Source organism: Cyanistes caeruleus, chromosome 2 (genome assembly GCF_971803275.1).
Source record: "Cyanistes caeruleus chromosome 2, bCyaCae1.hap1.1, whole genome shotgun sequence".
Classification (NCBI taxonomy): Eukaryota; Metazoa; Chordata; class Aves; order Passeriformes; family Paridae; genus Cyanistes; species Cyanistes caeruleus.
The window spans coordinates 99,089,676-99,105,238 of NC_141702.1; the positions used below are offsets into that span (position 1 = coordinate 99,089,676).

Sequence of the window (15,563 nt, forward strand, 5' to 3'; positions counted from 1 at the left end):
CACCATTTCAACTGTCAGATATCACAAAATAACTATATAGGCCACTCAACTTGTTTTTGTTTCCATGAAGGAAAGCAGAAAACCTTTTTTTCCTGCCAACAGAAGTTGGTTAGACCTTCAAAGCAAGTTTCAAAACTTAATGTATTTCCTTCTCTTTAAGGATTATAAAATGTCTCAAGTACTAGATTCAGTCTCATGGGCCCTCAGCTCTTCTTTCTAGAATTAAATGTGTGAATTAAAAATGTGTCTATGTAATCAAGACACACTTTTAACACAGTGGTTTGCAGTCGTGTCCTAATCATAAACAGTCACTTCCTCTGGTGACCAGGAATAGGACACAAGGAAACGGGATGAAGCTGCCTTAGGGGAAGTACTTACACTGGGACTGTAAAACAGGGACCAAGCAGGGCCTGTTATGATAAGACATGAGGCAATGTTTTTAAATTAAACAAGGGTACATTCAGTCTAGACATAATGAAGAAATTATTTACAGTGAGAGTGGTGAAGCCCTGGAAGAGGTCGCCCAGAGGTGATGGCTCCCCCATCCTGGAAACATTTAAGATCAGGTTGGATGCAGCTCTGGGCACCCTCACCTAGTCCCTTACTCATTGAAGGTAGGTTGGACTAGATATGACCTCTACAGGTCACTTCTAACCCAAACTATTCTATGATTCTTCTGTGATTCCAAGTTCAGACTGGATATGAGGAAAAGATTCTTCACCTATAGGGTGGTCAGTCACTGGAACAGCCTCTCCAGGGAAGTGACTACAGCCTGATGGTGTTCCAGAAGCATCTGAATGATGCTTTAAATCATATGATTTAGTTTTAGGTAAATTCCTACCAGGAGCAGGGAGCTGGGCTCAGTGATTGTTACGGGCCCTTTTCAACTTGAGAGATTCTGTGATTCAGTGAATCCTCTTCTGTCCTGCTGCACATACCCACATTTTCTATCCATCTATTTCCTTATACACTATTGAAATGAATGCATGATTAATGTACTGTCATCTTTGAAGTTTCACAGGCCACACATCAGCTCCCTCAAAGCCATACTATTATTGAAGAATGATATTTCTATGTTTGGTAAAGCTAGGTATTCTTTTTCCTTCTGTTTTTTGAGAGCTATAAAATATTTGGAATCATAATTTTCATGCCCTTCTTTACTTGACGTTTACTAATTTAGTAAATTTACTAATTCAGTTTTGTTCTGAACATGTGCAAAAAAAAACCAGATTGAAATTCATATCATTGCCTCATTTCAAGATCTTCAAAGTTTAGGGGCAATCCTAACGTACTAAAAATCACAAGCATGGACAATAAAAATTGCTACATTGTATCCAGTTGCAGAATTGTTTTTTAAAAAATCTGAATCACTTCCGGCTATCAACCATGGTAAAAGCCATCCACATTGCTTATCCAACATACAGGTTCAGCCAGTGTTTCCAACAGCACAGATGCCCAGGTGGACAAGAAAAGGAGATCCAGAGTACTTTTTCCCAAGTGCAAATGCCTCCACTGCCATAACTGCATGGAAGGATTCAACCTGGACTACCTAAGATCAGAGAGAAAGCTCCCTCACCTTGTGTAAATGATGTATCATTACTATACACAAAGAACAGAACCTCAGAATGTAATCTTTGCTTCCATTTAAAAGGGCCAAATAAAAAAAGGCTAGATTTGTCCAAAACTATCTGCTCTACTAAAACTGAATGTAGAAATAGGTCCCATCAGGAAAGCAATATGTTAGCACATCTGACTAAACCCCAGAGCATAAAATTAGTATTATTTCCTTACTATCAGATATCAGTGTGAATCTGCCCAATGCCAAGACATTCCTGTTGCAACATTTCTAACCATCACAGCCACTGCCTTCAAAACACAGTAAAGCAAGAATGCAGTCTGAAAGTATCCTACACCATATTTATAGTTATGCAACACTATTTCTTAGAGTTGCTACATATGTACTGCCCAACCACACACGTGAAAGCACATTCACTTTCTGGTCTAAAAGCACAGTATAATGTAATAGATTAGATCTAAGCATCAACAGTTTCTTAAAATATCTGGCACAAAGAGCTCAGCTTTCAATAACCAACACATAGAGAACAAGCTCCCCATTCACTGAAGAAAGTCAGCTGGGAGAAGGGTTTGCCCTCCTCAGCAAATATTTTATAAACAGGGAATTAATATTGAATCTTAGGTCTGCCTTAAAGGAGTTCTTACTTTTAAGTCAAAGTTTAAACATCCACTAAAATGCACATCCAGAAAGAACCAACTGAAAAATATTACTGAAAAGCAAAATACATACTCTGCAATAATACGAACACAACTAGACCCAGGCAAATACTGTACATTATTTGTTGTTGCTGTCCTCTAGATACAACATGAAAGCTAGTTAAGTCTCAGGGTGTTTACAACAAGGCAGGTACAAGCCTAATGTGTGTGTTTTATGCTGCAGTAGCCACTAATATTAAAATTGTCAAATAATTAAAACAAAACAATAAAAGCATTAAAGAAGCACCAAAAGGCAAATGTCCCAGACTAAGGCAGGGTGGCCACCCAGGGCTCTTAGGACTCATCCAGCCTGAATGAAGTTCCAGAGCTGCTCCCTTGCCTGGACAACATGAGCCCAAATTCCTGCAGCTAGAAGGAATGGAAAAGACCAAAAAAAAAAAAAAAGGGGGGGGGGGGGAAATAAAAAAAGGCCAATATTTCCAAGTTACTTCATGACCCACCCACAATCTTGTCCAACAGAAGCGAGCTGGGATCCCTGAGGACTCAGGACTCTCTGGCTCCAGTTCGCAATGTATCCCAGACTTGTCTTTCTCCCAGCTTTGTGAGATAGAGTGCAGCTCCAGTCATAAGGTGATCAACTTGAGGACCCTGAACAGGACTGGGGCCTGTATGGTCATGCAGGCTGCCAACAACCATCTAAAACCAAGGGAATTCTGTTCCAGAAAAAAACTATTTGTCTCATGTCAATTTAAAGAATTTCAGCTACAGTTCTTACTGATCTTACTGCTTCCTCTGAGAGATCTCACCATATCCCACAAACACTCTCATGAATAAGACACTTATATTAGTACTTGTCCCAACTTCTTTTGCTGTGTTTCAATACTCAGCATATACCTACAGCACCCTCTATTAGTTCTTCTAGTTAAACAGGAAAGAAACATTGCCACCACATATGGGGCAGTTGGCACTCCAAACCCTTTTCAGTGTTGTTTCACACTGTAAAAACTTACGCAGTAATTTGACTCCCCAAATCATTTAGCTGAGAACAAAAGTTTTGACGGGATTCACGGGATTAAATTATCTTTCTTTTCTAAGGTCTGCCATCCTTACACAACACCCTGTCCTTTTCTGTTCATTTGATACGGCTTCCATGTATAGCAGCAACTGTTTTAATTCATGTGAACCATTTAACATTGCAGTCCATTGATCCAAAGCTCTCTATAAAATATAAATATATGTGTGTATATATATATATATATATATATAGTTATAGTTATAAAGTTGGAAATATTCAAAAAGAGGAAAGAAGCTACACTGGTTTATGCTACACAAGGGTCCAGCTCAACTTGACAAACTTTTTAACTGGAAATAGTTAGAAACACAGGACTCTTCTGACCATTAATATCATATTTATGTTGCTTCTTACTGAAGAGGAGGTGCATCATCTTTCCAGCTGGAAACACAGCTGTTTCTGGTGCCAAGAGGGAGGGCTGTATGTCAGGGCCTTTCCTGTGTGGTGTGAGTAGAGCTGATCAGCACAAGCACTGTAGTCAAGACACTTCCCAGAAAAGCAGGCAATGAGTGCAATCATTTTTCTGGAAACTACGTAGCCTGCCTCTGGATAAAATCTTTCCAAGACAGCAGGCATGCTCCTAAAACATGCGCTGGTAAGTACACCGTAAACACGAACCAACAAAGGCTCCCAGGAAGAGACAAATTCGGACAAGGCAGTGAGACTTCTGCTGCTGAAAACTAAACTTTTTTCCACTGTTACACACCAGTAGCCCTGAAGGGTTAGATTCTGGCTGAAATCTCCAGGTGTAAGAGACCAAACCCTGGACTTTTTTTGTTTTAAACACTCCGCCTTCCTATAAGCCATGTATCACTCAGTTCACTCATTTACCAATCCACTGAAATAAAACAGGCCTCTCTCTTCTCCTCCTGTTCTGCATGCTATTTTTCTGTACTTTCATAGAAAATTTCTTAAATGTCAGTACATTTTTGAGAACCATTAGCCTTAAAAAAAATCCTATAGGTCTATCTGTGGTGTTGCAATGAGCACAGCCACACAATCAGTCACAGTCCTTGCTTCAGGCAAGCACAGTCCAGGATGTCTGGAACAAATCTGATTGTACACATTGTGCTGTTTTTTCCAGCACAGTGTGATATTCAAAATAATTATTTTGGACAATGAAGCCAAACCAACCACCACGAGCTCAAAAGTACACACAGAGACTTCTACAGACACAAGCTGCAGGTGTGACCAACCATGAAAAGCAAAGCAGCCTCATGTACTTGTCACATGTAAATGATATATCCTTAACAGCCAAAAGGGTTTCACTTCACTGAGCTTGCCACAAAACCAGGCTGGCACAGGAGGTTGTGTGACATCCAGGCCTAACACAGAAATTAAAATCACACTGTAAGAAGCAGTAACTAGCAGAAAGGACAGCAGTGACTGGTAGAAATCTGCAGCCGGTTGGACTTGTATTAAAAGCTAGCTACACAGGAGGATGTGAAACTTTAGCTTTTTCAAAAAAAAAAAAAACAAAAGCAAAACAAAACACATCAGACTAAAAGTAAGACATCTAACAATAAACTTTTTGAGGGGAAGGCAAAAAATCCAGTATTTGTTAGAACAGATTTGTGAAAACATTTTTCCTTGTAAATATGAAGCACTCAAACACTAATTTTTCCCCTCTACTTTATTCTCACATAATTTCAAAACTCATATAGTCCTAGGAGTCTGTACCTCTATGCTTTAGAATAACTTCTGTTTTAAAGGTCTTCACCTAACACTTGTAGAAAACAAAGAAAGGGAAAGGCTGGGAACAGTGAAGAAGAAATATTTCCTTAAAAGACAAACAAAAAAACAGCTACAAGAAATAGTGAAGAAAAGGGTATGGTAGCAAAATATCAGGGAAAATAAATATTCAGTTAGTTAAAAGAAGGTAAGTTTGAGGCTGAATTTTCACAGACCATCCAGAAAAGAGGCCTGGGAGCCACAGGCTCTAATTTTCCACCTGCAAACACATTCATTCCCACACTTCGCAGGTGCAGCCATCCTGTTCCAAACACTGTTTCCTTTCACAGGAAAGCTGTACAGCGTGTTCTCCTGGGGAAATGCAGAGCTGACAGCTGAACTTGGGGCAGAAGCCCAATGCAGCACACTGCAGATGTTGGAACATGTCTCTCCCTGTAGAGTCGCGCATGCCAGACCTACCATGCAGAGCACCACGGGGACCCAGCTCCATGGGGACACCCACACTAGGAGGGACTGCTCTCACTTCCCAGGATTATGTCCCACTCTGCAATAGCACAAAAGCCACTGGATACTACTGAGTACAGAGCACCTCATAAGATACTGAAAACTTCTTCCAGGAAAGAAAAAGGAAAACCAGACCAAAGCACATCTTTATTCCTTCTCAGGAGGTACAGCATTATGTGCCAAGCAAGAAATACTGTGGGGAGCAAAATGTTACTTCAGTTTTCCCTTAAAACTGTGGGAAGGGGAGAAAAGAAAAAGGTCTTGGGCTGTCTGATAATTTTGCAGAAAGCAGCATCGCACCCACATTTTCAGAAAGCCACAAGAGTGTGTGGGTTCTCTGTTTTTGGAACAAGAGCGCAGTGAAAGCAAGCTTGTTTACTTTAGACACTGTACAAAGACTTTTTTTTAAAATAAATGCTTGAAAGGATGCCTCTTCTCTGAGGAGTTAGCAGAAAATAAAAGGCAGATTTATATGTCTAATCTATGCAAATATCTACTCTACAGGGCATCACAAAGACTGCTTTATATCAGACAGTATGCAGATCCCAGGTGCTTTAAATATGCCAAAAGCATGTGCAGCATCTCCATCTGTGATGGCTGCTCACTGAGAACAGCTGGATGACTAAAAAGAGGTTGTCTAAGTAGCCTTCCATGAAAAATGCTTTTTGCTAATGTGCCAATCCCCATACTCCCACCCAAATTACTCCTGCTCTAACTGCCATGGAGTCTGAAGAGGGTTTTTTTGTTGTTATTATTGTTTGTTTGGTTTGGTTTTCTAATTGTTTATCACAAATTCTTCTAGAAGTTTTCAAATTCTAAAAATAATAACATGGTGAAAAGTACTGACAACTTAAGGAATTATCATGGCATTTTAATTAATCTGTGAAAATGGAAAACATCTGTGGAACTGGGGACCAGTAGAATGCCATGACCAGTGGCCAGTGAGATGCTGGAGTCACTGCAGTCTTGGAAGAGACAGGATTAAGATCAGGGTATACATACAGATGGGAGCCTCAATTCAAGAGAAAAGAAACAGTAGAAAGGGTAGGGAAATAAGAGGTCTAGAGGGTGGGAAATAGCTTTCCTAGGAGAAGACTTAATGCCAAGAATACAGTGCGACTGCACTGAAAGGCATAGCAATAATATTTATGTCATGGCCACTACCAGAAAGAAAAAAACAGGTACTCTACAACTGGTGTCTGCTTTCTGTTTCCCTGGGACATCCTTGGGAAGCATCCATCACAGGTCAGGAAACATGACCACCCTGAGTAGCCCCAGCATTTGCATTTAAAACCATGACTTGAACAAGACTGAGAATGTCCTGCAGGTGCGTCTTACCTTTCCCAGGGATTAACTTCATTCAAAGAGAAAAAAAACTCTACACCACTAACATTTTCATCTTTAAGGAAGTGTCAGTTTTATAGTAAAGAAGGAAAGAACTGCAAGCCAGAGTCAGATCTGACCTACTAAAACAATTAATGTGCTCCCCAGAGTACCCTTCACCTCATTTTTCTTGCAGGTCTCAGAGGTTGGCTTCAAAGAGCTTAAGAGCTAAATAAACTGCTCTGGCAGTCTTGTCTCTTCATTTTCTTTACCACAGTCTCTCATATTATCAGAAACACCTCTTACAAATTAAGTACAGGCATCCCATATGAAGATATGGCAGCACTTGAGTTTACATGATAGGTGCCTGCAGCTCTACAGGTCCTCAATAACCAGATAAATAGGTCCTAAATAGCCAAATAAATGGCCAGCCCATTCACCCACTCAGCATCAATCCACAATATGAAATTATGGGGTCTTTGGGCACAAATCTAAATACATGGCATGCCTTCAAAACACCAACCCCCTTCTTTACTGCAAGGGTGACTGAACAGATTTCCCACAGTAAGTGTGGAACCTCTCCTTCCATAGACATATTCCATACCCAATGGGAAATGGTCCTAGAGCAATCTCCTCCAGTTAACCTTGCTTTGAGCAGACAATCTCCACAGATACCTTCCAACCTCAACAATTCTGCAACTTCTGCTTGCATTTCACTTTAGTAAATCATCTGACCTTCCCACACTGTGACATCGTGTGAGGAACAGCACTGATTTCTCACTATGCTGCTATTCCTCTCCTCTCCCAGCATGTCACACATGGACAGGTTTCCATTGAGTCTGTCCAGCTCTGGGACACAGTGCTCGGAGCAGTGTTACTCACCCTTACTTCTGCCTCCACACTTGGCTTGTCAATACAGGAGGTTACCAGAGATTCCACAAAGAGCTCCTGACCACTACCAAATCCTGCAGGTAGTTAAAATCCAGGGGCCTGGAGGCATGATTAGGATTTTCTACTTCCAGCAGTAATGATAAGATGTATAGGAGTTATAATTTTAGAAATACTGTCCTGTTGGAATCAGGATCCTTCCTGTTGGTCCCAACCATGAAACAACAGCCAATGGTTCACATATTGAAGAGATCTTTTATATGATCTTTCAAATAAAATTATTAAGGAGCACTATCTCAGAGCCAGTGACCAACACCCTACATAATGCTCCTCACAACCAACAGAGCCTAAAAGACTTGCATCATTTTCCCTTTTTGCAGTGACAGTATGTGAGGCACAGGAGGTGCAGTCACTGGAAATAGGAAGGAATATTCAATTTGGCAACAAATTTCTCATAACCAGCTATCAAGTCTATAATCCTACAGATCAGAGGCAGAGTAAACCAGCTCAGGAAACCAACTCCCTAGTTTTCGAATACTTGTGCATTATGTCAGTGTTTGCTGAAGCATTCTCAAAAGACTTCATCATCTTCAAGGAATATTAATCAACCCTGGAAGCCCTGGAGTCTACAATTAACTAAAAGCTTGCTGCTGAGAGATGGGTTTCACCTCCAACTCCAAACACAGCCAGACAAGCTCAGGGCTGGAGATGTTTCCACTCAGAGAAGGTTACACAGGTGACAGGTTCACTTCTGGCAGTACTGTCACCACCACTGCCTCCTCAGCCTTTAGTGGTAGTTGTGTTTTGGGGTTGGGTTTGTTTGCAGTGGTTCTGCAGCCTCCCAGAAGGGGATTAAGTGTCTCATCACAAGTTCTGCATTTCAGACAGATTTGTCATTTGTACCTAAATATAAGTCAAATACATAGGCACTGAGTGGGCGAGTCCAGTGCCTACCTCAACATCACATGTAATAATATCATGATCAAGTCTAATCCTAGAAGCAGCTAGTATCAAAAGAAAAACAAATGTTGAATCAACTTACCAAGAGCCAAAAAAAAAGCCTATAAGCCCACATCCATCTGTGCATCTAGTCAGGTTTTAAACAGCCTTTCTTCGCCAGTTGTTTCAGAAGAATCCTCCAGGTCCCCACCATTGCCTCAAACATGAATCTACCTATTGCACAGCTGAAGGTTTGCTTCCATCACACCATCTACAGTGCAATTCCACTCCATGAAACAAACAAACAAATATTAACAGGCTATTCTATATCTGAAATCCCCTAGTAAACTGCTGGCTTTGCTACACATCTTTAAAGAAACATAAAAGGCACTTACAAGACTCTGCAGCTTATGGTATCAATCACTTCAGAAAGAAAAACAATTCAGCATCCACTCCAATTGAGAGTGAAGTTCAATTGTCACTGAAATGCTTTGTTATTACCAACCTGGGCAGAATGAGCAAATATACCTCTGCAGGTGAGCTATGAATGAGCAATCAGCACTGCAGGCTGCAGCTTGAAGAGATTATAGCATCCAAGTAGCTACAATGCTTCCTTGCACACAACTAGGCCAGGATTGGGCTGACAAATTGAGCAACACAACATTTCAGACATTCCGTCTGCACCTTAAAATAATTCTGAAGGAAAAGGTACTGAGGCTTCCCTCTCCCAGAGAGTACAAAGCGGGAACACAGATACAGACAGGCGTCAGTGTTTGGTCTGTTTTCAGAGAAATTGAAGTTTTATGATGCTTTTATCCCACTCCTTGGCAAGAACTCAGCCCACACAGTAGTCAAGGGATAGCTTGACAGCTGCCATTTCAAGATACAACTTCTTACATCCTACCTATGCCAGCTCTCCAGTTCAGCATCAAATAAAGATCCTTTAAAATACACAATCTGCAATATTAAAAAATTGCTTCATATTTTGCACACCTTCTAGAATTAAGGTCATTCTTTCTTCACTGCTTATATATCTTTTCCTTGCTATTATGACCATGTGGTGAATCCCAAGTTTTCAGCAACAGCAGGTTTTTTTCAGAAGTTTTTTTCTGCCACCCTGAAGCCTTCACCCACTTATTCCAGGCTTTACCTTTAGTGGTGCTGATACAACTTTGCTCAGACTAGATAAATGAAATAATTTTGGTTGAAAAGAAAACAATTCCACCCCTTTTTAGGTGAGGTGGGCTTTTTTCTCCTCACTCTCTCTTTGTATTATTACATTTCAATACAGCACAGATGTGCAAAAAACCACACAGTGATGTGGTTTACAAAAATAGCCCCTCAAAACAGTTGTATAGTTACAATTGCAGCACAGGGCTCTGAATAAAAGAGTAATTCCCACTGAAGTTGTTTGCAAAGGTACGCCCTGATCATAATTAAAGGACTAATGCCCTCTTAACAGTTTTAATCTTTTTGTGAAGCATAAGGGAAAATCAAGAGTGGGATGAGCAAAACCTGGGGAAAAAAATGCCAAAGTTCACTTTCACCAAAGCGCACGTAGGCTTAAGAATAATAAACTAAAACTCCATAAAGAGTTCCTTTGTCTGAGGCTTTCTTTTCATCAGTAGAAAGTTACAGAAGAAAAACCATGGTCATCATGGTCCTTTTTAAAATTTATGTCAGATTTTTAATAATATAACTATTGGTCCTATTTTTTCCCTGCAGTTGGTCATGCACAATCATCCAGTGAGATGGCTTTTTTATTTTTTTCTTCCCAATTAGACATAACAAGCGGTGACTTCTCCCAGTTTTTCCCATTTGGACAATCATCAGAAAAGGAAATAACCAGATGATACCTGAGCAAATACTGAATGCCAGAAACAGAGCCACTGTTTCTCTCTACAACAGTCCCATTCTCTCCCATCTCTATCACAATACTGTGAACAGAGGGAAGCACATACCTTGTTACCTCCTGCTGCAGTCGGGAAACACTGGGCACATAGAACATTACCCCAAAGAAAAGCAGAGGCTCATTGGCAAATTTGTCCAGCTGCTTCTTCAGAGGCTTTTCCAGTTCAACCCAGCGGTCTTGCTGGCTCTTGCTGAGAAACCAAAGGCCGAAGTAATGAGTCTAGGTAAAGAAACAGATGAGTGTCAGTTTACCTTCACCAGCTAGATCACTCACACAATGTCACAAACGCAAGTAAGAACAGATGGCATTGTGTACATTTTTCCATATGCAAAATCAGAGTAATTCCTTTTTTACGGCCCTTTTTTGTAGGACATTTTGAAGGCAATGACAAATTAACATTGCAATATTCTTAACAGTGCACTATCTGCCTCCTCCCATCTCTCCCATATGCATATTGAAGAGCACTACCTGACATTGTGGCACAGGTGACATAAATGATTTACAGAAAGTGCCTGAGTCTTTGTTTTCTTAAAAGACACCTGTGCTTTGTGAACAGACAGTAAACACAAAGTCTAAATTCAAGTGCAAAGGCTTCATGAGACTTTGGATCAGGCCCACTGCACACAAAGGACAAAGACTCTTCCAACTAGGAAAAAAAAGAATGCAAACCCACATGCATATGTCAAAATATATCTACCAATACTAGAACCATTTACCCAACACAGAATTGTTTACTCTTCTTTTTTTTTTTTATGCACTCACCAGTGATTTGTGATGGACAAGTATACACTTAGAACGTACATATCACACACAAGTTGTTTGCTCTCAGCTGTACAAAAATAGCAGGTTGGAAACCTCAGCTGTTTCCTACCCAGTGAAAATCTCAATGGCTGTAGCAGCTACTGTATGGGCCACATGGGATTGCTGCTGGTGAAGAGGAATTAACACAGAACAGCGCTCAGAACTAAAGCTACAAAGTGGCAATAAAGCAGCTGAAGGAAGAGCCAATCCATCATGAAGGATTTTATTGAAAAGCACTTAAACATCAAGTACTATGACTACAGATCTGAAGAAAAAGTGAAAAACATTGTAGCAGACAAACTGCAGATGTTAAACTTTGCAAAACCCACCATGAACAGCCTGTTTCATGCTGGTATGGATGTTCCTATAAAAACCACTGCACACACCATGACTTAGCACACAACCAAGGACAAGTAATACAATACCAAAAATTTTAAATGGCTACAAATGGCAAAAAAACAGCAGAGAAACACTGCTCCAACTATTTTATAGCTGAGGGCATGCAAGAGACAATAATGCAGAACTCTGAATGGGAGCACAGGTGTACTTACTTTAGGGTCTCATTACATACATTTTCAACTTTGGACAACATCCAGACTAGCATTTAACTAAGGAGATAACTAATTTGACTTGATTCCTCAATTAAGCCTGACAAACAGCTTGAGCACTGCTCAGTCTGGTACAGTGAAGCAAATGTGTTCTTTTGCAGTATTGCCTCCTAGAAATTAAAGGTATCTTCAATAAATCAGTCAATCAATCTATATATCTAGGGCACAAATAAATCAAAAGTCAGCATCTCCCACAGGATAAACTTTAAACAAAACTGAAATCACACATGTTCCCTGATATATTTCTACCCTCCCTTTGTAGTCACCAGTGGATAAAAAGTTCTTTCTGATGAGTTCACCATGGTAATAATTAGATTAAAATGAAGGTGGGCAAGACAGTGGAGGCAGCAGAGAAAAGGAATTAATGTGAAGGCAGAAAAAAGCAGTGATTTTACCACCTCTTAAGGCAAACCCTTTAACACACTTGGAAATCATTGCAGGGCAGCTCATCCTCAGGAAGAAACAGTGTGGAGGTGTGAAAACAGAGCTTCCATATTACTTGAAAAAGTAAACATTCACAACACCTAGAACCCAAATTCAAAGTGTGAAGTACTTGTAAATCATCTAGAAATGAAGACGATTCAGACTCTGAAATCTAAAAGAGTTATTCAAGGAATTAAGGTATTGCAATTAAACACCTGGAATGAGCACAGTCCCTCCCCTTTGAGTGGGGGCTGGGAGACAGCACAGGTTTAGATTTGCTACATTAGAAAGGCTCTTCAAGTACCCAATCCAGAAGCAATTGCAAGGAACAAGAAGTAAATGAAATACAGTGTTGAAGCTTCTAGATTACAGCAGGTACTGTGGAGCAAACATGGCTGCACACATTTTGCACAACTAAAAGACAACTGTTTTCCTGGAAAGCAGCCATGAGAGGATCAAGCTATTGCAGCTGAAGCACAGGAACTGATGGCAGAGCAGAGCTCATGTCACAGACGCACTTTGGAAAGACAGGCCACAGAGTTACCTGAACATCAGCTCCCTGTTGCCAACAACTTTACTACTTGAAAATGTAGCATGTTTTTTAAGAACCCACAATGGAGGACTTCTGTAGCCACTACCATGCATGCCTGAAGAGACCCTCTCCCCTAGGAATATCAGCAATCTCCCAAAAGGAACGGAAGAGCGTGGGACTGGAAACAGCTGGACCATCAAGTTTCAGCATGCTATGAGAAGGCATTTGGCTTTCCTGAAGGCCAGTCATGCCATACTCTCCAGTCCACAAAGTACCCCAAAAATTAGTTAAGATTATAAAAATATAGGAACTTCTATCTATAAGCAGCTGATTCAAAACTAGGTTGATTCCAAAAGCTGGCCTGTTTGTCCAAAGTGAACCACTGGCTACACTCTGATTTCCCTGTACAGCTGTCAGGCTCTGAAGTGAAACATATTACCCTTGAGGTTTTAAAATTTATCTTACCTACCACACATGACCAGGCCCACTGCACACATATCAGGCCATATGCACACATTCCCTGTACCATATGTGGTACAAGGAAATTGGTTTACACTCTTCCAGGAACTGTGGTCCACTGCTAAAGTAGCAAACAAGAACCAGAGCACTTGGGTGCACTAATGAAAAGGTGATTGTCAAAATACAGTGAGTCAGAACACTGGACATAAAAAAACTGCACCAGGAAATCTTAAAATAGGTGACATTATAGCTGCCAGTTCAGAAGGCAACATATGTTTCTTGGACTTGGCCTTACCTATACTCCCAAGTCCAGAACTACCCTTGCCTTTACATTGGCCAAACAAGTAGAATTGTCAACCTCAGGAGATGACAGAAAATTACTAAACCAGCAAATGTCATTCTAAAAGGTTCATCAATCCCAGCTCAGTGTTTGTTAAAGCATCTGGTTAAGAAGCCAACTAAATACTTATCCCTGAGAAAGAGATGGAGCTCCAGCTTCTCCAGGCAAAAAACACTAAGGCCTGCTATCCCAGGGCACTTGAACCAGAGGGGAAGGTGCCGTTTACAGCAGCCAGTTACTTATAGAAGGTCTTTTGTCCAAGCACTGCCTGAACCCCATCTTGGCTTTGCTGTAAGATTAGTCAAACCAAGCCACACTTGGAGACAACCTGGCTGCAAAACCTCAGGTTTCAGTTGTGCCCCAGAAGAAAGGGGCACCTTCTGGGGCACTAAAGTAAAGGTCAGAAAGGCAGCAAAAGGCCATCTCTGCACAGTGGACAGCATCTGCCTGTGGTGCTCAGCTCACCAACCTCCTGCTCTGGTTTGGGGCTTACAGGACCACAGTGATGAACATATCATTGTGAAATTTAGCTCACAAGAATAATTTTCCTTGGAAACAGTCCTCTTGCCCTCTCCCCCACATACAATACATCACAGCATACCACCTTTAAACTTTTTAACATTTTAGAAAGTGAATTAAAAAGAACAAAAAGGAGAAGGAAACATGAAGATTCCCAAAAGATTTATACAGATTATTCTGCTACTTCAAGCAGGTTCACTTAGTGTGGAAGTGGAATGGAAAAATGCCATGATATTGGGAAAAAAAAATCTTTTTTATAAACTGCACATACATACAAGATTATAAAATTACACTTTTGACCTTGTCTTTCCTCCCCCTTCCTCCCCTCTTCTCATCTTTACTTTTTACATAATGCTGGAATAAGAGCTCATTTTATTGGAACCAGTAACTGTTCAAGTAGAAGACCTGATGCTTTGTCAAGAGCTTTACTGAAAAGGATAAAACCAGATTTTACAGTAGTTACATGGCTCCACTTTCTACTGACCTATTCCTGAACTCTGAGTCAGTCAGGCAGGGAGTTGCATTCCCCAGAGATCAAATAGAAATATGCATAATCCATTAGATACTGTTTTTCAGTCATGTGTGGTATGATCGACAGTCCCTCACAACAAGGCATAATCTCCAAGAGTTTTGCTTTTTAGCAGGAAGGGTTTGGACAGTTTTTTGTTTATTTCTAAGAAATTGGATTGTGTGAGACATGGATGCATTCCTAACTTGGGGGTAAAAGTTGTGGTACATCTGGGATTTATTTGAACGTAAGACCAAACCAAGGTACTACCTGAGACGGCATGGAGGGGACAAACAGGATTTTAGCACTGTTTTGTTAACATGGGATTTAGTGAAGGTTGGCTTATCCTAACTTGTGCATCACAGTTTACAAATCAGGATTTCTAAGAAAAGGCACATGCCAGCTGCAGTTTTTGCTGTATTCAGGGAATTTTAAAATTCTCTCTCTGATATGAATGCTTGCAAGGATTTTTGCCTTGGTATTCTTAACAGGCTTCTCTACTCAGCTATCCAGTTGCACAAATCTTGTAGAAACTTGAGCTTTGTGAAAATATTTTTGACCCTTCTGTAGAATTTTTCTGGACAGTGAGTTCAAAACTATGGTAAACCTAGAGAGGAAAGGGAACAGTCATCAGATTACTTCATCACACTTATAAACAGTGGTAGGAAGACTACAGGGGCAGAAGAAGAACTGAATTTGGGGTCTGAAAGAAAGAACAGCATCAGGCACCTCCAAGCTTGCTAGCTCAAATTAGTCCTCATCCAAGGAACAAAGGAGGATACAGGGAGACCCTCTCAGAGTTGAAAGAGGT

At 40.6% G+C, this 15,563-nt stretch overlaps 1 protein-coding gene across 6 annotated transcripts in view; it reads right to left on the minus strand.

Annotated features, from left to right (window-relative positions):
* Window positions 1-15,563, minus strand: part of PTPN14 (protein tyrosine phosphatase non-receptor type 14) — a 110,698-nt gene that overhangs the window by 53,913 nt on the left and 41,222 nt on the right. For all 6 annotated transcript variants that reach the window (XM_086878656.1, XM_086878653.1, XM_086878659.1 and 3 more), the window contains exon 3: window positions 10,612-10,781. In XM_086878656.1, the coding sequence (XP_086734782.1) occupies window positions 10,612-10,781 (170 nt within the window). The remainder of the gene's footprint in view (window positions 1-10,611; window positions 10,782-15,563) is intronic.